Source organism: Mustelus asterias, chromosome 19, assembly GCF_964213995.1.
Source record: "Mustelus asterias chromosome 19, sMusAst1.hap1.1, whole genome shotgun sequence".
NCBI classification, from domain to species: Eukaryota; Metazoa; Chordata; class Chondrichthyes; order Carcharhiniformes; family Triakidae; genus Mustelus; species Mustelus asterias.
The window spans coordinates 42,574,168-42,597,471 of NC_135819.1; the positions used below are offsets into that span (position 1 = coordinate 42,574,168).

The window sequence follows — 23,304 nt, forward strand, 5'->3', positions numbered from 1 at the left end:
GCAGAATGATGTGCAAGAAGTTAAGAAGCCATCGATCTTCCTGGTGAATTAGCCATTTCTGTCTACATCTCTGACAGCAAGTCCTAGGCATGTACCACACAGTAGATTCCAATTAGCCACGGCATTTCAGCAGCCAGTTTTGCAAAGATCCCATCTTTTTGGCCAAAGTTGATGGTGGTCTCATCCATACCAAAGCCTATAACATTATTCTTCCATTAGATGCTTTCTCCATGAACAATGAGTTGATGTGAGCCAGGGTACTATCTGGCTTTGTGCACTCAATGTCTTGGATTCCCAAAGGTCTCTTATGTGGGATACCATCATTTAAGTACTTAGATGTACAGCAACTCTTTTTCCTTGCTACTCCTGCCAGTACTGCCATCTGTCAGAATGCTTATATGTGGTGCAGACTGTACTCAAATGTTGCAGCTCTGACGAATATTCTCAGCTAAGAAGTGAGTGAAGATACGCACTTGTGCGGGTTCCCATGTGTGTTTCCAAGATCCACGCCATGTCGTTTCTCAGGATGTCCAAGAGAAGAACTGTAGGTAAACAGGAGCTTTGTTTACCTCCAAATTACCATCAGGGATGTGAACCGATGCATTTGTATAAAAATCACCAAAGTGATTTAGTACATGTACAGAATGAAGTCTACACTAACAACAGAACATCCATCACCTTGATTAATTTTTTTAAAAATTATCTTTTCATGGAATATTCACGTCGTTGGAAAGGTCAGCATTTGTTGCTCATCCTCCTTGTCCTTGACCCGAGTGGCTTACTAGTCCATTTTAGACAGCAGTTAAGAGTCAACCACACTGCTGTTAGTCTGGAATCACTGGCAGGCCAGATCAGGGAAGGATGGCAGATTTCCTTCCCTAAAAGCCATCAGTGAACCATATGGGTTTTTGTGACAATCGATGATGGTTTCATAGTTACTGATAATCAGAATAACTTTATAATCCAAATTTATTCATTGAATTTAAATTCCACCAGCTGCCTCTATAGGATTTGAACCCATTGTCGGGGTCTAGCCTATCTTCCCAATATAACTTGAGGTTCTGGTCCAGCACCCTAATTGGACCAGCTGAAGTACAATAAATATAACCTTTGCTTTTTAAAAGTTCAAGGAAACTTGTGTCTTTTACAGTCACATTACTTACACGGTTAAACACTCACTGAACTGGCAAGCAGGTTTTAAAACTCCTTTTGCAGTCAAATGAAGAATGGGAAAAGTGGGAAGCCATTCCACCTCTCCTCACCTGATTACACATAACACATTCAAGTGAATCCTCTTATAAAGACGGATAAGTCTTTCTTATCCGTTTCCTCTTCCTTTGATGCAATTTTAGTAAAGCTGGAGCCATACTGCTCATTCCCCTGCTCTGACAGGGTGCTCGTGGCGGTTGTAGCCCATGAAGCTACAAAGACTCCCTCATCTCCAGCTGTGCAGAGGCAGACTCAATCATTGAAGCATCTTATGGGCAATTAGAGGTGAGCACTAAATACTGACCTTGCCAGTGATGGCTGCATCCCATGAACAAGAAAGAAACATGTGAGGCTCTGTCTTCAAGGGTGGGGGAACAAGGGATAAGAAGCAAGAATGCTTTGTTCAGAGTGGTGGTGCAATTCAATGTGAGCGACTGTTAAGTGTCAAGTGGCAGTGTGATAACTAATGCTAACAACAGGTCTGTGGACCACCCCATCTCTCCACCGCAGAAACCTCGTGCATTTGCCACCATGGTAATCTCCAACCTTCCTTGCCGAATGGTCAGGGTAGCAACGGCTGCAGGTCTACCCCAGTTCTCTGCTTCTCCCTGAAGTTGTGTATTCTCTTTTCCTGTAAGTAATGTAACTGAGGATGAAATGAAAACATTCCATGAAGGCAACTGTGAGGAAGATGACAATAGGATGAATGAGAGTGTTGGCTTTTCATACTGAAATTTGAGGGTTTGCCCAGAATGGAAAATGTGGAACTGTATGTTCTGCTAGTGAGAGAAGTAGTGATGCATTGGTGAATGATGGATGCCACCTGAAAGTGGTGTGGTACTCACTTTTCCTGGCCTAATGAAATCATTATACCTTTTCCAACGCTGAATTCAGTTCTTGGGCACCACACTTACGCTTCCCAACTTCTAGCTGCGTCCGTTTAGTTAGGATGATTGGCATCTTCCTCCTATCCACAGAAAATAATTCATTCTGGCTCTCTCTGCCTCCAGCTTGAACACCAGTGAAGAGTCAGAGAACCACGCAGCGGCTTTCCCCACATCTTTCTTCCACGTGCTTGTGCCACCATAAGAAGTGGTTGAAACAAAAATTATAGATGCATTTGGGGGAGGGTGGGGGTAGAGGGAGAAGGAAATAGAGAGCTGCAATGATTCATTTCAATGAGAAAAGATGGAAGGAAGCTGAACGGGAGCATAAACGCCAACATGAATTAGTGGGGCATGTTCCTGTGCCACATATCCTATGTCATCCAATACTCTTTACAAGCAAGGTTTCCTGTAGCCATTCTGGCTCCTGTCACCACCCCTCTAACTAGAGAACCTATACTCACAGAGTGTGGATCATCATTATGCCTGCATTCAATGATTGGTTGGGAAACCTGAAAGGGGATGATGATACCATTAGGAGTTAAAGTTAAAGAACCATGGCAAAGCCTGCTGACAGAACAAATGGGCTGCTGACCTGTTACTGGCCTGCCAACTGCATGTGGGTGTGTTCTATTAAGATTCCATCCATGAGTTGCAAAGCCATAGACATTTCATACCAAAGAAAGCAAGTAATTAAGAACATAGAATGTAAGGCTGGACAGATATAAGACATATATTATTGTTTACCTTTGGAAAGAGGAGAAAAGAACTATGCATAATCTTTTTACAGATTACATGGATTGTTTTAAGCTTTCTTAAGTCCTTTGGAAGCATTTTTGCACTAGGCCTTCAACACGTTTTAAAAAATCTGTCTCCCATTCTTTTCTTTCTGTGGCAAAATGAAATTAGACTCCATTATCCAGTACAGAATTGTAAAAAGACGTCAATTAACTGTCTTTCAATCAACTTCATTGGTCTGTGTACTACAAGTAGCAAGCGTGTTTAAGATAATTTGTTTCTAAAGTACTGCAATCCCTATAATTAAGAACTTTATACTGAAAATGTGTTACAAGCCTTTTATAGAGGACCTTTCACAATATCAAGTAAAACCAATTATTTTTCACTCTATATAACTTTCTTTTACATGCTGATTGAAATTTTGAAAATGTTTTGTACTTGGAAGATTTTGTGTGACTAAATTAAGAAATATTCTATTGACATATTCTAATGTTGAGAGAACATTGGCACAATGGAGATACATTTCAATGATTATATATTTTCACAGAGTATATATGATAAAATATTAAAAACAAATTACTATGGATGCTGGATTCTGAAACAGAAACAGAAAATGCTGGAAAACGTCAGCAGGTCAGACAGCATCTACTCCTCTTGCCACACTACCAGAAGGATGTGGAAGCTATTGGACAGAATGCAAAGAAGGTTCACCAGGATGTTGTTGGTCTCGAAGGCGTTGACTATGAGGAGAGCTTGAATAAAGTAGGATTGTTTTCACTGGAAAGGCTGAGGGGAGACCTGGTAGAGGCATAGACATAGTGGATAGTCAGATACTTTTTCCCCATTGCGTAAATGTCAAGGGGCTACAGATTCAAGGTGAGAGGGGGAAAGCTTAAGGGAGATGTGCGGGGGAGGTTTTTCACGCAGAAAGTGGTGGGTGCTTGGAATGTACTGCCAGAGGTGGTGCTGGAAGCAGGCACATTAGCAACAGAGCGGCATGGTAGCACAGTGGTTAGCACTGCTGCCTTACAGCACCAGGGACCTGGGTTGTATTCCCAGTTTGGGTCACTGTCTGTGGGGAGTCTGTACGTTCTCTCCGTGTCTGCGGGAATTTTCACAGTAACTTCATTGCAGTGTTAAAGGAAGCCTACTTGTGACACTAATAAATAACTTTAAAAGGCATCTGGATGGATACATGAATCGGGAAGGAACAGAGGGGCACAGACCGAGTAAGGGCAGAAGGTTTTATTTTAGTTTAGTTAGGGCATCATGATCGGCACGGGCTTGGAAGGCTGAAGGGCCTGTTCCTGTGCTGTACTTTTATTTGTCCTTTGTTTTCACACGATGAGGGGTGTGAAGAGTTGCAGTCAAGGTAGCTGCGAGAGTCGGTGGGCTTGTAATAGATATTGATGGACAGTTTTTCACCAGAAATGTAGACAGAGAGGTCAAGGAAGGGAAGGGAAATTTCACAGATGAACCAGATGAAGGTGATTGAAGGGTAGAAATTGGAAACAAAATTGATAAATTTTTCCAGGTCCCAATGAGATCATGAAGCAATGGCGAAACAGTCGATGTACTGATAGAAGAGATGTGGGAGGGGGCCGGAGTAAGACTGAAACAAGGAACCACATACCCCACTGATGACAAGTCATCCAAGCTTAAAACATTAGCTCTGTTCTCTCTCCATAGATGCCGTCAGACCTGCTGAGATTTTCTAGCATTTTGTGTTCAGATGTTATTGTGTCATCTCTGGAAACATCACTTGTTGAGCTTGGTGATGAACCTGCTCTCAAGCTTCTGCCAATACCGCTCTTGGGCCAAGCTTTAAGCAGAGTGAGAATCGCCTGCAGCGACAGCCTGTCTCATTTATACTCGAAGTGTGATCAGAAACTGCGTATATGTAATTACTATAGAAAATGTTGTAATTGTGTATGGCTCAGCAGAATGAGCAATACTCTGTTGCGAGGAAAACACTTAAATTGAAAAAAATTAATAATGATAAATGTAAAATACATGGCATATTTAACTAGGTTGGCACGGCATATGACAAACATGAATGTAGCGAGTAGTTTAATTTACATGCCATTTAAATGAACATCTGTTATTTCTGACCAACTTCCAATATTTCCCCTACACAACACTCACTTGTGATAAAACATTCGTGCCATGCCCATCCTTTGTTTCTCACCCCCCGACAAGACATCCTTCCAATCAGTAACTGCATCCCATCCTATAGGAACAGGAAATAAACATGTAAAATAAAGAACATATACCATAAGAATCAAATTTCTGACAAATTTAATACATAAGCATTGTTTCTATTTTTCCTTTTCAAATAGAGTAACACTTTCATTTTTTATTGTTGGATTTAGCTTGTTCGAAAGTATCGTTCTGGAATGGAACGCATTTTCCTCCTGCTCATCGCATACTCAAGCCCAGTTACCATTCCAAACCACCAAAGGAAAATTAATCAGGTTAAAAGTAACACTTGAATGTTAAAGTTTATTGATGAAAAATAAGCCAATACTTCCAGGGAAAAACCCCATAACCCTGATTTTACTAAGGGGCAGTCTTTTTCTGGTGAGTTCAAAGCTCTCCTGTTGCGATAGAAGCAAATCGTCAAGATTTGAATGATAATTTCTCACTTGGGCACACAATTAAAAGTTGATGCCAATTCCAGAGAATATCACTGGGTTTGAAAAGCATGTGCTGACAAGTGCCCACCAGCTCTGAGTGCATGGCCTTGCTGCTCAAGATAAAAATACTTGCAGATTAGCTCCTACGGGCCTTAGGAAGGGTAATTTACCTGGTGGGATCTTTACTGCCCAACCTGGCATCCTCCATGTTTTTACCTATTCTATTTATTTATGTTCATGTTTTAGTGCAACTGGTCATATCACCCTTTGTGCTATCTAATCCAAGAAGAACTGGCATCTTCTTTTTCATAGGCACAAATATTAGGTTCCCGGTTTCTGATGGAAAAGTGGCCATAGCATGGTCATTTCCACCGAAGCAAACCTTTTCATTAGAATGGAAACGCATGAGGATTAACATAATTTATCACCCCTTAGAACTAAAGAGATTTTAGTTCTCTAAAGAGATTAAATTTTGGAACAATTAGGAGAGCAAAGAGGGGGTATGAGAAAGCTCTGGCTGGTTTAAGTCGGGAAAATCCCAAGATATTCTACAAGTATATCAATGGGAAGAGGATAACCAGGAAAAGAGTAGGGCCCATTAGGGACCAAGGGAGCAATCTATGGGTGGAGCTTGAGGACATTGGTAAAGTGTTGAACAAATACTTCAGATCCATCTTCAGATAATGAGGATAGTATGGAACTCGGGGAGAGAGACTGCAGGGTTCTTGAGCAAATTGACATAGGGAGTAACAATTAAATTAAGGTGTTGGCAGGCTTAAAAGTGGATAAATCTCCAGGTCCAGATGATACGTCCCAGACTGTTGTGGGAGGGAAGGGAGGAGATTGCAGGGGCTCTAACACAAATTTATAATTCCTCTCTGGCCACAGAGGAGGTGCCAGAGAACTGAAGAACAGCTAATGTGTTTCCACTATTTAAGAAGGGTTGTAGAGATAAGTAAGAAGTCTCACAACGCCAGGTTAAAGTCCAACAGGTTTATTTGGCAGCACAAGCCGCAAGCTTTCGGAGCACTGCCCCTTCATCAGGTGAGTGGGAGTTCTGTTCACAAACAGGGCATATATAGTTACAAACTCAATTGACAAGATAATGCGATTTACAGCGATTAATCGCTGAGCAAAAACTGATAGCCAAGTTCCGCACACGAGGACGGCCTCAACCAGGATCTTGGGTTCATGTCACACTATCTGTAACCCCCACAACTTGCCTGGGCTTGCAAAATCTCACTAACTGTCCTGGCTGGAGACAATACACATCTCTTTAACCTGTGCTTAACCCTCTCTCCACTCACATTGTCTGTACATTTAAGACTTGATTACCTGGAAAGACTCGCATTCCAACCATTATTTTGTAAATTGAGTTTGTAGCTCTATATGCCTTGTTTGTGAACAGAACTCCCACTCACCTATGAAGGGGCAGTGCTCCGAAAGCTTGTGGCTTGTGCTACCAAATAAACCTGTTGGACTTTAACCTGGTGTTGTGAGACATCTTACTGTGCTTACCCCAGTCCAACGCGAGCATCTCCACATTGTAGAGGTAAGCCAGGGAACTGCAGACCTGCAAGTCTTATATCAGTGGTCGGGGAACTATTGGAGAAAATTCTGAAGGAGATAATCTATCCCCACCTGGAGAGGCAATGTTTCAACACAGATAGTCCAGATAGTCCATATGGTTTTGTTAGTTTGGGGGAGAAATTTGATTGAATTGTTTGAGCAGGTGACCAGGTGTGTACATGAGGATAGTACAGTTGATGTAGTTTATATGGATTTCAGCAAAGCCTTTGACAAGGTCCAACATGGGAGACTTCTTAAAAAAAAGGCAAATGCACATGGGATACAGGGTAATTTGATAAGGTGAATTCAAAATTGGTTAAGATGTAGGACACAGGGGGTGATGACTGGAAGTGACTGGAAGCCAGTGTCCAGTGGCATACCACAGGGATCTGTGCTAGGTCTCCAATAATTGATATAGATGACTATGTGGATGGTATGTTTGCAAATGACACAAAGATTGGCCGGGTGGTTAACAGTGGGGCTGAATGTCTTGAGCTACAAGAAGATATAGACGGGGTGGTCAAATGAGCAGATGAGTGGCAAATGGAATTTAACCCTGAAAAGTGTAAGGTGATACATTTTGGAAGAAATAATTTGACAAGGAAGTATTCAATGAATGCATGACACTAGGAAGTTCTAAGGAACCTTGCCATGTTTGTCCACAGACCTCTGAAGGCAGAAGGGCATTTAAGTGGGATGATGAAAAAGGCATATTGGACACTTGCCTTTATCAATCGAGGCATTAGTTACAAAAGCAGGGAGGTCATGCTGGAGTTGTACAGAACTTTGGTGAGGCCACAGCTGAAGTACTGTGCGCAGTTCTGGTCGCCTCATTATAGGAAGGAAGTGATTGCACTGGAGGGGGTGAAGAGGAAATTCACCAGGATAGCGCCTGGATGGAACATTTAAGTTATGAAGAGAGATTGGATAGGCTTTAGTTGTTCTCATTGGAGCAGAGAAAACTGAGGGGCATAGACAGGGTGGATAAGGAGCAGCTGTCCCCCTCAGTTGAAGGTTCAGTCACGAGAGGACACAAGCTCAACATGAGGGGCAGGAAGTTTAGGGAGGATTTGAGGAAAAACATTTTTACCCAGAGGCGGTTTGGAATGCATTGCCTAGAAGGGTGGTAGAGGCAGGTTGCCTCACATCATTTAAAAAGTGCCTTGATGAGCACTTGGCACAACATTCAAGGCTATGGACCAAGGGCATAGCATTAAGTAGCTAGGTAAGTCAGGGGTTTCTCATATGTCAGTGCAGACTCAATGGGTTGAAGGGCCTCCTCTGCAATGAGCGATTCTGAAGGCATCCATCCAAATATTAATCTTTTGCAGGTGTACGTACGTTCATGTGTACATTTCCAGCATTTATTGTTTTTGCATGGACTCCCTTAACACCTGTATGCTATTTTATTTGCACATTGTTGCAGATTTGAAAGCCATATATCAAATGTATCCATCTCTGTCCTGTGTGTTCTGGAGGTTTATGGAAATACTTTGATTTATTCTAATAGTAAAATTCACCCAATAAGTCCCTTCTCACTCCAGAAATATCCACATATTATGAGATGTTTCAAGTGCAGCTGATTCTGCACGGAATAGCTGTAAGTGGATGAAAGAATCTTTCTGAACTTTTACTTTCCCTTTTCACTTAGACACCATTACTCAAAAGAAAAGAATCGCTGGATAACTAGTTATGACACTATAACAAGTCATCTCGGGGGAAGAGCCCAGGTTGACTTGCCCGACTGAGAAGCAGATGGTCTCCACAGTCCTCTCAGCAACCATTGCCCCACTGAGCTCCCACCCACTAGCACCAGCTGAACAGAGATCAGGAAATTGCTGGACAATGAACTGCAGGCCTGTATCTAACTATACGTTGAATTGTTGCATCACCAGTTAGCCCTGAATTAATGGAACTTGGAATTATTTTGGCAAAATGCAGCTTTGTTTTGGAGTAAGATTTATGTAGGACTTTGAGAATAATCAAAAGGAGGAAATGCGGTTTTGAATTGTACATGAATTCTGGATCTACATATTTTTACTATGCCTGGTTTTGACATCATTCGCTGCCATTTTTAAGAGCCCACAAAAGAAGTTAATTAACTGAATTTCCTTTAAAAACACACTTACACGGACACAGTTGCTTTTTTTCCGACACACACTATTGGTTGATCTTGCAACATTGAATTGAAGTTGCTAAATCTAAACTACAGCAAAACATTTTTTATCCTTTTGAACTAATGACTGCTGCGAAGTTTTTGCGCAAGTAAAGTGAACATTTTGTTGTGTGTGGATACAAATCAATGTGCTGAGATGGAAATTTATTTGTTCCAAACAGAACATTTTCTTACTATAGAAAATACTGCTTTAAAAAACGAATTTCTTGTAAACTAGAGACTCTGGGCAGAATTTTATAGCCTCTCCTGCCAGGGAGATTTTCCAGTACCGCTCAAGCCAATGGGCTTCTGAATGGTTTTCCAGACTTTACAAGCTTGCCCCAAGCCACAACAGGTCTGTAAAATACCACCCTCTGTCACTGAAGTTTTTCACCTTTTCATCAGCGTCCTTGGGCTATTTTACTAGCAATCTTCCCTTTGTATCATTTCTGGAAAGACCCATGGCTGGAAAAATCTATTTCCATCAGGCCTTGTTCTGGATCACCTCCTCAGAACGGGTAGTTACACAGTTAGGTACGGGTAGTTACACAGACTCGGTGGACAAGAGCTGATGCAAATAGGGAAAGCAGCACTGTGATCTCTGGAAATATCTTTGCTTGTAGGCCTTTTCAAAAAAGTAAATATTCACTTTACTTGCGCAAAAACTTTGCAGCAGTCATTAGTTCAAAAGGATAAAAATTTTTTGCTGTAGTTTAGATTTAGCAACTTCAATTCAATGTTGCAAGATCAGCCAATAGTGTGTGTCAGGAAAAAAAGCAACTGTGTCCATGTAAGTATGTTTTTAAAGGAAATTCAGTTTGAAACTAAGTGCCAGATTCCACGGTGATGTTCTACTAATCGCAACAGCGGAAAATGGCACCCAATTCTGTGCTCAGAAGCTCATTAATTATGCACAGATAAGTCGCTCTCCAAATCACCTGACACGTGATTCACCCACCCTGCCATTATCTGGAAGGAGTCAAAGGTTTGATGTGATTTGATTTATTATTGTCACATGTATTGGTATATAGTGAAAAGTATTGTTTCTTGCACATTATACAAAGCATACCGTTCATAGAGAAGGAAAGGATGTAGTGCAGAATGCAGTGTTACAGTCATAGCTAGGGTGTAGAGAAAGATGAACTTAATGTAAGGTAGGTCCATTCAAAAGTCTGATGGCAGCAGGGAAGAAGCTGTTCTTGAGTCGGTTGATACGTGTCCTCAGATTTTTATATTTTTTCCCGACGGAAGAAGGTGGAAGAGAGAATGTCCGGGATGCATGGTGTCCTTAATTATGCTGGCTGCTTTTCCAAGGCAGCGGGAAGTGTAGACAGTGTCAATGGGTGGGAGGCTGGTTTGAGTAATGGACTGGGCTTCATTCACGACCCTTAGTCCTGGGCACTATATTCAAACGCCACCCGAGCACAAATATCTCACTCTCTCCAGTCCATCCGTTTCCAGGACACACAGGTGTCTGGAAATAAGACGAAGGAGGATGCTTCAGCCCCAACACCCTCAAGGACTTGATTTGAGGAATGCAGCAGCATAGGGATTTGCTGTACCCGGCCAAGGGACGGCTCAAGAAAGCATACCAACCTCACCTGGGTGGCCATAGCAGAGCCTGTCCATGCCCAGAATGCTATCCAGTGCAGGAAGAGGATGAATGACCTCATCCGTTCCGCCAGAGTAAGTAATCATTCAGCTCCCTTGACTATCAAACTATCATGGCATCATCCACTCAAAGGGCTACATTCTTCAGGGATCTCACACAACCATTAACCAAGGACACACATGATCACTGATATAGAAGAATCACTACAGTGTAGAAGTAGGTCATTTGGCCCATCAAACCTGCATTGATAACAATCCCACCTAGGCCATATATATCCCCGTTACTCCATGTATTTACCTTGTTCATCCCTCTGACACCAAGGAGTAATTTACCATGGCAATCCAACTAACCTACACATCTTTGGACTGTAAGAAACTGGAGCACTGTGGAGAAACCCAAGCAGACACGGGGAGAACATGCAAACTCCACACAGTCACCCAAGGCTGGAATTGAACCTGGTCCCTAACCACTGTGCCACCATGAAATCATAGAAATCATAGAAACCCGACAGTACAGAAAGAGGCCATTCGGCCCATCGAGTCTGCACCGACCACAATCCCACCCAGGCCCTACCCCCATATCCCTACATATTTTACCCGCTAATCCCTCTAATCTACACATCCCAGGACACTAAGGGGCAATTTTAACATGGCCAATCAACCTAACCCGCACATCTTTGGACATCACTACCATCTCATCGATCATGGTGCTCACACTCCATCCTCAGCCCTGGCTGGGGAGAGCTCACCATACACAGTGGGCATGCATGTTTCCAAACCCAAGCTCCATGCCTTCTCATCATATTCCTTTCTTTTGCCTTCATCCAGGGCAAGATGGCCCACAACAGACGGAAAAGATCCCAGACTGGAGGAGCGACAGCCCTCATTATTCCTCTCATCCAGTTTGAGGAGGATGCTGCAGAGCTGGCTGGGGAGATCGCTCCTGTGGGCTTGCCTCAGAAACCTCGTACAGTTGAGACCTCCATGAGTCCATCACATCTGACATTCACAGTGAGTAACATGCAATTTTGTATCCTGCTTGCTCATGAATTAGTACTCTCTTCTTTCCATTATAGACCCAGCAGGCACACGAGGAGACCCAACATAATCACCAGCCCACCTTGGTTGAGGAAGCTACTGAGGAAGAATGATTACTGTGTGCTCACCCACACCCTCCCTCAGTGCAGGCACACATACTTTGGAGGGGCATAGCTCTAGACTAGGATCACCTACTGCGGAACACCTCACTGACGCGGCTCTGAGCCTTCAGAAGCAGGTACAACTCAGATCTCCCAATCTCAGAGGACATCTGGAGACCAGCCCACCGCTAAGTCAGAGTCAGATTATGAGCCTCTGTGAGTGACTGCCAGCACATCGCTGGAGGTGCAATGACAGGCAGCAGGACATCAGGGCGGCATGGCGGTACAGTGGTTAGCACTGTTGCCTCACAGCACCAGGGACCCAGGTTCAATTCCAGCCTTGGGTCAGTGTCTGTGGAGTTTGCCCATTCTCCCCATGTCTGTGTGGGTTTCCTCCCACAGTCCCAAGATGTGCGGGTTAGGTTGATTGGCCATGCTAAAGAGAGCCTGCTAAATTGACCCTAGTTTAAAGGGGGATTAACAGGGCAAATACATGGGGTTACAGGAATAGGGCCTGGGTGGGATTGTGGTCAGTGCAGACTCGATGAGCCAAACAGCCTCCTTCTGCACTGTTGGGATTCTATGACTCTATGATCGATGCGGTAGTTATAGAATCGCTACAGTGCAGAAGGAGGCCATTTGACCCATCATGTCTGCACCAACTCCCCAACAAAACATCCCACCCAGGCCCACTCCTGCGCCATCAGCATACCCACACATTTACCGTGACTATTCCATCTAACCTAACTTGGGAGACTAAGGGGCAATTTGGTATGACCAATCCACCTAACCTGCACATCGTTGAACTGTGGGGCGAAACTGGAGCACCCGGAGGAAACCCACACAGACACAGGGAGAATGTACAAACTCCACACAATCATCTCAAGGTCAGAATCAAACCCAGATCCCTGGCGCTGAGAGGCAGCAGTGCTAACTATCAACAGACTGGAGCAAATGATGAAGGAGTCCACCCGCGTTATGTCTGATGTCGTGGCTCCAGCATGGCACACCTCAGGGACACCATGAGAACCGCCATGGAAACATTGGTCAGACAAGTATTGCTAGATTTGCGCGCGGCCCCAGACGCCATGGCCACACGTACTGGTGGACACCATCAATGTCGAAGCAAGATGGGAAAAGGTACCTTGACCTTCCTCCGGGTGCCCCTTCTCCTCAAGGAGCTAGGGAGGGGCCCACAAGCACCCACAAGGAGGATGAGCATCAGCCAGACACCTTGGGAGCTTCTACTCAGAACACCCCAATATGTCGAGCTACTCTGAATCACCCCTGCTTGTGTCTCCATCCACACCGCTGCATAGATTATGAGGGTGTATTTTCCTCTGAGCAGGAGACCCTCATCAGGCTGGGGCCCTACAGGTCTCAGGCCAAGTAGTGTCCACTCAGGTAATCACTGCATCAGGAGTCGCAGTCAGAAGGTTGCCTCCAGGCTGCAGATGTTAGAAGGATAGGAAAACAAAGAAATATTGAAACCACTTTTGGGTCATGAGTATGCAACCACTGTAAAACTATTACACTTCAGCTAATACATTTGATGGCACAAACATGCATTATGTGCTTCTGATGATTGCAGTCCAATTGCACATTAATGGAATAAAAGCCTTTATAGTTTATAAACATTAGGGGCTGCTACCTTGGTATCCTTAAAGCCACATGGGTGCAGTCTATTGTGCCCTGTACAAAGAACAAAGAACAGTACAGCACAGGAAACAGGCCCTTCGGCCCTCCAAGCCTGTGCCGCTCCTTGGTCCAACTAGACCAATCGTTTGTATCCCTCCATTCCCAGGCTGCTCATGTGACTATCCAGCTAAGTCTTAAACGATGTCAGTGTGCCTGCCTCCACCACCCTACTTGGCAGCGCATTCCAGGCCCACACCACCCTCTGATATCTGAGTTATACTTTGCCCCTCTCAGCTTGAGCCCGTGACCCCTCGTGATCGTCACCTCCAACCTGGGAAAAAGCTTCCCACTGTTCACCCTATCTATCCCCTTCATAATCTTGTACAGGGAGCTGGATATAGCAGCAAATCTGTTGAAATTTGCAGTCTTGCTATCTTTACTGAGCGCAAACTTCACAGAGATGTGTCTTGCTGTAGAGGGTATCTGTTACCTCCTTGATGCACCTATGTGTGGTTTACTGAGAGAAACCACATAGGTCTCCTATGGTTCCCTGGAACGATCCTCCAGCAAAATCGTCGAGCATGATGACCGCCTTCAAGGCTACTGGCAGGAGATAGCCTCCGACTCCATGGGGTGCACTGTGCTCCTGAAGGATGCGGCAGATGTGATCTACCAGAGCTTGGGACAAAATACTCGTGTTCCACACTAACAAATACCACCACACCTCACCCCCCCATTCCTATTCTGGAGACTGCGTGCATCCCCTTCCATTCGTACTTCTGGCACCTGATCCAACCATTTGTTTGTCAGCATCTTGGTTTCCGTTGCCGAGCTCCAGCCGCCAATCCCCCTCCTTTCCCACCTCCTTGAAAGCCTGCCTACCCCTTTGCCGTATGTTGTTCCACCTCCCCCAACACTTTTCAATGCCTTCCTGCCACTTTGCCCTGCGTATGTCCATTATCCTTCCCGAGCCAAAATATTGGTCTCTATCTAAATGCCAGTCCTGCCTGAATACTGCTAATCAGTTCTGTCCTTCTGCATTACAGAGGCACCCATTGGGAGCAGATGAACACTACATCCCCAGCGGTGTGACATTATGAGACTCATGAAGGGGGGATTGGGTGTGGGAAGCAAGACAGTGCAATATTCAGTCATGAGGGCAATGGTTAACTCATTGACAGTCAAAGTCCTTGGTCTGGGGCCAGCAGGTCAGAGTCAGAACAGAGGTACTCCTTGGGCTCACTGTCAGGAGAGGGTACAGATTGTCCTTGGGCTCTGTGGACCTCAGTCAAGAATGATAGAGAACAGGCAGTCCTTTGGTGCAGCGGGCCACGCTACATGGCTATGCATGGCACATACGTTGTATTCCCACTCCAGGGAATAATGCTCATATGGGATCATGCACAGTTTGGCTCTACCAAAGAAGACTAGCTTATTTGCAAGTGAGTGAGAGACAGTGTGGCCTCACAAGATCGGTGCAATGTTGTGGGAGGTAGGCTATGAACGTAGCACTCATCTCAAAATCACAAGCAAAGTGAGGTCAGATCACTGTACGCCACCCTTTTTTGAACATGATTCAGACCGATGTGATTCCCCACTGGCATGATGCAAGATTGGAAGGTAGCATGTGACTCCGAAAGCAACAGGTTTAATGAGCATTCATGAGACAGTAATGAATAAAAATGGCATTCACACCACTTGTCAGTGGGATATCTGACTTGCCATCGAGGAGAATTGAGAATTGTTTTCACACCAGTGGGATTCCAATTTTTTGGTACTTGCTACATTCTCCACTTCCATGCACCAGGGAACCTGCCACAGCAAGATGAGAAATTTCTGCCCATTGTTTATTGGGACCGACAAAAAAAATGATGTACACAGTATAAATAAAATTCTAGTCACTTGATAGCAGATAGAGAAGAAAAGGAAAGCGTACAAAAGGCTCAGAGAGCTTGGCGAAGATAGGGATTTAGAAGAGTATACGGCTTGTAGGAAGGGACTAAAGGAGGAAATTAGGAGAGCCAGAAGGGGTCACGAGAAGGCCCTGGCAGGTAGGATGAAGGAGAACCCTAAGGCGTTCTATAAATATGTGAAGAGTAAAAGGATGAGACGTGACGGAATAGGGCCTACAAAAGGTGAAGGCGGGAAAGTCTGTACGGAACCAGTAGAAATGGCAGAGGTGCTCAATGAGTATTTTGCCTCGGTTTTCACAGAGGAGAAGGACCTGGGTGGATGTACTGCGGGCGTGCGGTGGACTGAAAGGATTGAGTATATGGACTTTAAGAAAGAGGTTGTGCCGGAATCTTTGAATGGCATCAAGATAGATAAGTCGCCGGGTCCGGATGGGATGTACCCCAGGTTACTGTGGGAGGCGAGGGAAGAGATTGCAGAGCCTCTGGCGATGATCTTTGTGTCGTCGATGGAGACGGGAGAGGTGCCGGAGGATTGGAGGATTGCGGATGTGGTTCCTATTTTCAAGAAGGGGAATAGGGATAGCCCAGGTAATTACCGACCGGTGAGTCTAACCTCAGTGGTTGGTAAACTGATGGAGAAGATCCTGAGGGACAGGATATATGAGCATTTAGAGAGGTTTAGTATGCTCAAGAATACTCAGCATGGCTTTGTCAAGGGCAGATCGTGCCTTACGAGCCTGGTGGAGTTCTTCGAAAATGTGACTTAACGCATCGACGAAGGGAAGGCGGTAGATGTGGTTTATATGGATTTTAGCAAGGCGTTCGATAAGGTCCCCCATGCAAGGCTTCCCAAAAAAGTGAGAGGGCATGGCATCCAAGGGGCTGCTGCCCGGTGGATCCAGAACTGGCTTGCCCAAAGGAGGCAGAGAGTGGGTATAGATGGGTCTTTTTCTAAACGGAGGTCGGTCACCAGTGGTGTGCCTCAGGAATCTGTTCTGGGACCCTTGCTGTTTGTCATTTTCATAAATGACCTGGATGAGGGATGGGTTGGTAAGTTTGCCGACGACACGAAGGTTGGTGGGGTTGTGGATAGTCTGGAGGGATGTCAGAAGTTACAGAGGGACATAGATAGGATGCAAGACTGGGCGGACAAGTGACAGATGGACTTCAACCCAGATAAATGCGTCGTGGTCCATTTTGGTAGGTCAAATGGGATGAAGGAGTACAATATAAAGGGAAATACTCTTGGTACTGTAGAGGATCAGAAGGACCTTGGGGTCCGGGTCCATAGGACTCTAAAATCGGCCCCGCAGGTGGAGGAGGTGGTTAAGAAGGCGTATGGTGTGCTGGCCTTTATCAATCGAGGGATTGAGTTTAGGAGTCCAGGGATAATGATGCAGCTATATAAGACCCTCGTCAGACCCCACTTGGAGTACTGTGCTCAGTTCTGGTCGCCTCACTATAGGAAGGATGTGGAAAAGATTGAAAGGGTGCAGAGGAGATTTACAAGGATGTTGCCTGGATTGAGTGGCATGCCTTATGAGGATAGGCTGAGGGAGCTCAGTCTTTTCTCCTTGGAGAGACGAAGGATGAGAGGAGACCTAATAGAGCTGTATAAGATGTTGAGAGGCATAAGACCATAAGACCATAAGACATAGGAGCGGAAGTAAGGCCATTCGGCCCATCGAGTCCACTCCACCATTCAATCATGGTTGATTTCAACTCCATTTACCCGCTCTCTCCCCATAGCCCTTAATTCCTCGAGAAATCAAGAATTTATCAATTTCTGTCTTGAAGACGCTCAACGTCTCGGCCTCCACAGCCCTCTGTGGCAATGAATTCCACAGACCCACCACTCTCTGGCTGAAGAAATTTCTCCTCATCTCTGTTCTAAAGTGACTCCCTTTTATTCTAAGGCTGTGCCCCCGCGTCCTAGTCTCCCCTGTTAATGGAAACAACTTCCCTACGTCCATCCTATCTAAGCCGTTCATTATCTTGTAAGTTTCTATCAGATCTCCCCTCAACCTCCTAAACTCCAATGAATATAATCCCACGATCCTCAGACGTTCATCGTATGTCAGGCCTACCATTCCTGGGATCATCCGTGTGAATCTCCGCTGGACCCGCTCCAGTGCCAGTATGTCCTTCCTGAGGTGTGGGGCCCAAAATTGCTCACAGTACTCCAAATGGGGCCTAACCAGTGCTTTATAAAGCCTCAGAAGTACATCCCTGCTTTTGTATTCCAAGCCTCTTGAGATAAATGACAACATTACATTTGCTTTCTTAATTACGGACTCAACCTGCAAGTTTACCTTTAGAGAATCCTGGACTAGGACTCCCAAGTCCCTTTGCACTTTAGCATTATGAATTTTGTCACCGTTTAGAAAATAGTCCATGCCTCTATTCTTTTTTCCAAAGTGTACGACCTCGCACTTGCCCACGTTGAATTTCATCAGCCACTTCTTGGACCACTCTCCTAAACTGTCTAAATCTTTCTGCAGCCTCCCCACCTCCTCAATACTACCTGCCCCTCCACCTATCTTTGTATCATCGGCAAACTTGGCCAGAATGCTCCCAGTCCCGTCATCTAGATCGTTAATATATAAAGAGAACAGCTGTGGCCCCAACACTGAACCCTGCGGGACACCACTTGTCACCGGTTGCCATTCTGAGAAAGAACCTTTTATCCCAACTCTCTGCCTTCTGTCTGACAGCCAATCGTCAATCCATGTTAGTACCTTGCCTCGAATACCATGGGCCCTTATTTTACTCAGCAGTCTCCCGTGAGGCACCTTGTCAAAGGCCTTTTGGAAGTCAAGATAGATAACATCCATTGGCTCTCCTTGGTCTAACCTATTTGTTATCTCTTCAAAGAACTCTAACAGGTTTGTCAGGCACGACCTCCCCTTACTAAATCCATGCTGACTTGTCTTAATCCGACCCTGCACTTCCAAGAATTTAGAAATCTCATCCTTAACGATGGATTCTAGAATTTTGCCAACAACTGAGGTTAGGCTAATTGGCCTATAATTTTCCATCTTTTTTCTTGTTCCCTTCTTGAACAGTGGGGTTACAACAGCGATTTTCCAATCCTCTGGGACTTTCCCTGACTCCAGTGACTTTTGAAAGATCATAACTAACGCCTCCACTATTTCTTCAGCTATCTCCTTTAGAACTCTAGGATGTAGCCCATCTGGGCCCGGAGATTTATCAATTTTCAGACCTTTTAGTTTCTCTAGCACTTTCTCCTTTGTGATGGCAACCATATTCAACTCTGCCCCCTGACTTTCCTGAATTGTTGGGATATTACTCATGTCTTCTACTGTGAAGACTGACGCAAAGTACTTATTAAGTTCCTCAGCTATTTCCTTGTCTCCCATCACTAGATTACCAGCGTCATTTTGGAGCGGCCCAATGTCTACTTTTGCCTCCCGTTTGTTTTTAATGTATTTAAAGAAACTTTTACTATCATTCCTAATGTTACTGGCTAGCCTACCTTCATATTTGATCCTCTCCTTCCTTATTTCTCTCTTTGTTATCCTCTGTTTGTTTTTATAGCCTTCCCAATCTTCTGACTTCCCACTACTCTTTGCCACATTATAGGCTCTCTCTTTTGCCTTGATGCATTCCCTGACTTCCTTTGTCAGCCATGGCTGCCTAATCCCCCCTCTGATAACCTTTCTTTTGTTTGGGATGAACCTCTGCACTGTGTCCTCAATTACTCCCAGAAACTCCTGCCATTGCTGTTCTACTGTCTTTCCCATTAGGCTCTGCTTCCAGTCGATTTTTGTCAGTTCCTCCCTCATGCGCCTGTAATTACCTTTATAGATCGGGTGGACTCTCAGAGACTCTCAGAGGCTTTTTCCCAGGGTGGAAATGTCTGCTACGAGAGGACACAGGTTTAAGGTGCTGGGGGGTAGGTACAGGGGAGATGTTAGGGGTAAGTTTTTCACAGAGGGTGGTGGGCGAGTGGAATCGGCTGCCGTCAGTGGTGGTGGAGGCGAACTCAATAGGGTCTTTTAAGAGACTCCTGGATGAGTACATGGAGCTTAATAGGATGGAGGGTTATAGGTAGGTCTAGAAGGTAGGGATGTGTTCGGCACAACTTGTGGGCCGAAGGGCCTGTTTGTGCTGCAGTTTTTCTATGTTCTATAAAGGAATAAAGTCAGTATTTTGAATAAGGAGAGTGATCTCATTCAGTGAGGAACACGAAGCCACAGCTAGGTAATGCAACATACATCCTCATTTATTTTTCCTTTACGTTTAAGATAATAGTGCAACAGCAGTGAGTAGCTCTGTTTAATTTCTGGGCTAACCTAGAGTGTAAAATACACTTTGATCAGTAAAAGAAGCTTGATCTGTGTAGCCAAAATTTCCAGATGAAGTACAACAGAACTACCCATATCGGTCTCAGAAGTGAGCATGTTTTAAATAAAATCATTTACAATATCCTGGCTTGAATTACATGTAACAAGCAACATTCGCACCACACAAGTGCCAGGCAATCACCATCTGCAACAAGAATGAATCCAACCATCGCCCCTTGTCATTCAATGGCATTGCCATTGCTGAACCTCCCACTATCAATACTCTGGGGGTTACCATTGACCTGAAACTGGATTGGACTCACGATATGAATACTGTGGTTACAAGAGCAGGTCAGAGGCTAGGAATACTGCGGCAAATAACTCACTTCCTGACTCCCCAAAGCCTGTACACCATCCACACAGCACAAGTCAGGAGTGTGATGGAAAACTCTTCACTTACCTGCATGAGTGCAGCTCCAACAACACTCAAGAAGCTCAACACCATCCAGGACAAAGCAGTCTGCTTGTTTGCTACCCCTTACACAAACATTCACTCCCTCCATCACCAACAAACAGTAGCAGCAGTCTGTACCATCTACAAGATGCACTGCAGGAAACTTGCCAAGGCTCCTTTGGAAGCACCTTCCAAACCTACGACTGCTATCATCTGGAAGGATAATGGCAGCATAAACACAGAAACATCACCAGCTGGAAGTTGCCCCCACATCAATCAGCATCTTGCCGTGGAAGTATACCCATCAATATCGCTGGGTCAGAAACTTGGAACTCCCTTCCTAACAGCATTTTGGGTGTATCTATACCTGCAGCAGTTCAAGAAAGCAGCTGACCACCACCTTCTCAAGGCAATTAGGGTTTGGCTATAAATGCTGGCCAGCCAGCGATGTCCACATCACACCCTAGCCAGGTCATTAATATGTCTTCAATTCCAAGAGTTTCAGCCTTCATCTACAGGCTCTTCGAAAAATTTTATTGAATGTCTGTTGAAGTCCATATAAATGACTCTCATAGATATTGCCTTGTACACTACTTTAGTCACCTACAAAAAACATGAAATTGGGTTTATCAGGTATGACTAACCCTTTAGAAATTCATGCTGGCTCTATCGTGTCATCTAAAATTTTTCAAGGTGTTCAGTTGCTCCATCCTTAATTACAGACAAAGGTAATTTCTCAACAATAGATGTTAGGCTAACTGGTCTATAATTCCCTGGTTTCCTTTCTCACCTTTCTTAAATAGCGAAATGACATGTGGAATTTTTCAATCAAAATGAATGGTTCCTGAATTGAGAGAACTTTGGAAAATCATAGTTCGGGCACCTGCAGTGCTCTCACTTTCTTCCTCTAAATCCCTGGGATGAAAACTATTGGTAAAAGTACTGTGCATTGCAATATGCAGGAGGTACGCAACAACAACAAAAAAAATCACATAGGGATCACTGACTAAAATTACATTTACTCTCAAGAGAAATGAAAAGTAATCTGTTCAAAATTTTGGAAGTGGTCTTATAATAAAGGGAAACGTACCATATGCATGCCAAAATTTTTCACTTCATTATTATCAATGAAGCACTGAACTGGGGAATCATGTTCATATAGCTCACAATGTTCCATCTATTAAATTTAATGGCTAGAAAATCATGGGTGGCGTGAGTTCATAGAAACCATACAGTGCAGAGAGAAGCCATTCGACCCTTCGAATCTGCTTCGACTCTCCAAAAGAACATTCGACCTAGACCCACTCTCCCCGTTCTATCCCCGTAATCCTGCGCATTTACCATAGCTAATTCACCTAACCTCCACATCTTTGAACTCTAAGGGGAAAATTAGCATGTCCAATCTACCTAACCGGCACACCTTTGGACTGTGGGAGGAAACCAGAAGAAATCCACGCAGGCATGGAGCGAACATGCAAACTCCACACAGCCAACCACCCAGGGCCGGAATCAAATCTGGGTCCCTGGCACTGGGAGGCAGCAGTGCTAACTATTGTGCCAATATGTCGCACAGTCAACAGGTAAATGCTCTTGGTTGTAGTTGACATGTACTCTAACTGGCCAGAAGTGGTGGTGGAGAAAACCATTGAGAAACTGCAGGAGATTTTTGCAAACTTTGACAAATTGTCAGTGACAATGGGCCACAGTTTATATTGCAAGAACTTGAAGATTACCTCAAGGGGAGTGCTAATCACTGTGCCACCATGTCTCCTTGATTAATTTAACCATTTGCATTCCCAATGGGCAAAGTTCTCCATTTGGATTACAAAGAGAATAATTTTATTCCACTCCTTAAGCTTTGTGCCAGTAAATTGGTAGTCCATCAAAAGCAACTGCTCAAGTATCTGTCCATGTCTGCAGTAGAATATAATTTGCTGATGTAAAGTAGTACTGCATTGCGTCTGCATTGTGTCCAGACTCTCATTAATTGCCTGTCAATCTTTTTTCATAATGGAAAATGTGATTCAACATATAATTGGCACATGATTCAATATAAAAACTCAGGTCAATGCTCCCTGGAAATAAATTACAGAGTAGAGAACATTATAAAATGTGACATGTGAAGCCAACAGAAACCATACCAGTGACTATTCCTTCAAAAACTAAGTGACCAGCTATGTAAATCTATTCTTTGGAACTGGGTAACACAAATGTCAGGGAACTGGGGCTAAGCGCTCTCAGAGGCAATAACAGCTGCATAAATTTCAGCTGATAAGTTTAATGTGGATAATTAAGAAAGGTTTCAAAATTTATAATTACTGCAAACTGAAACAGAAATGGCAAAGGAAGCTGATAAATATGCAAGAATTTCAAAAGGTTTTATATATATTTTCTGTTCAGTAGTGTAAAAAACTAAGGCAGATTTCAAAGCACAATAAAATCTTTTGTCACCCAACATGTTCAGAAAATGGGAGGTGCTGACTGGTTAATGGGGACTTATTCTGGACACAAGACAAGGTGCAGTACATCTTTGTTCAGGCACAACAACCAAAAGCGATTTAATAATTTCCATGCAAAGCCCAAGAACAAATCATGCAGATTTACAATCTATTGTTATTCTGAGTTTTTTAAAAAAATATGCATTATCTGAACACAGTGATCAGCTTTTAAAACAAAAAAAATCTGTCAGAAATTACAGTTATTGAAAAATACCAGTTAATGGAGTGGCAGATAACACAAAGTTTACTGTATTTACAAATTTTACAAGTATTCTAAAAATACTTTGAGTGAATGTATGTCTCGTAAAAAATAATTCACATATAATCCTGTGCAATCAACTTTTATGTTTGCTTTGAATTCATCACGTACCATCAGATTCCTATAGTATTACTAATGATAAATTGGACAGAACACTGTTTTCTAACTATTAGTGTGAACGGGTACTGACTAAAGCTGTGACTATTAGACCAAATCCATCTACGAAGTCCAAACTTGGAAGCAAGATTAAATGATGGGTTTTGAAAATTAAAATAGCATACAGAAATGCTTTCT

The 23,304-nt window shown here is 43.9% G+C and overlaps 1 protein-coding gene across 6 annotated transcripts in view; it reads right to left on the reverse strand.

Annotated features, from left to right (window-relative positions):
* Positions 1 to 23,304, reverse strand: part of LOC144507909 (ATP-binding cassette sub-family D member 2-like) — a 98,974-nt gene that overhangs the window by 13,587 nt on the left and 62,083 nt on the right. For 5 of the 6 annotated variants that reach the window (XR_013500163.1, XR_013500162.1, XM_078235394.1 and 2 more), the window contains one exon: positions 4,977 to 5,061. Coding sequence is in view for 3 of the 6 variants with exons in the window: in XM_078235394.1 (XP_078091520.1) it covers positions 4,977 to 5,061 (85 nt within the window). In the remaining 3 variants the exon portion in view is untranslated. Of the gene's footprint in view, positions 1 to 2,840; positions 2,983 to 4,976; positions 5,062 to 23,304 lie in introns of all 6 variants that reach the window. The other variant, XR_013500164.1, reaches the window with a different exon arrangement.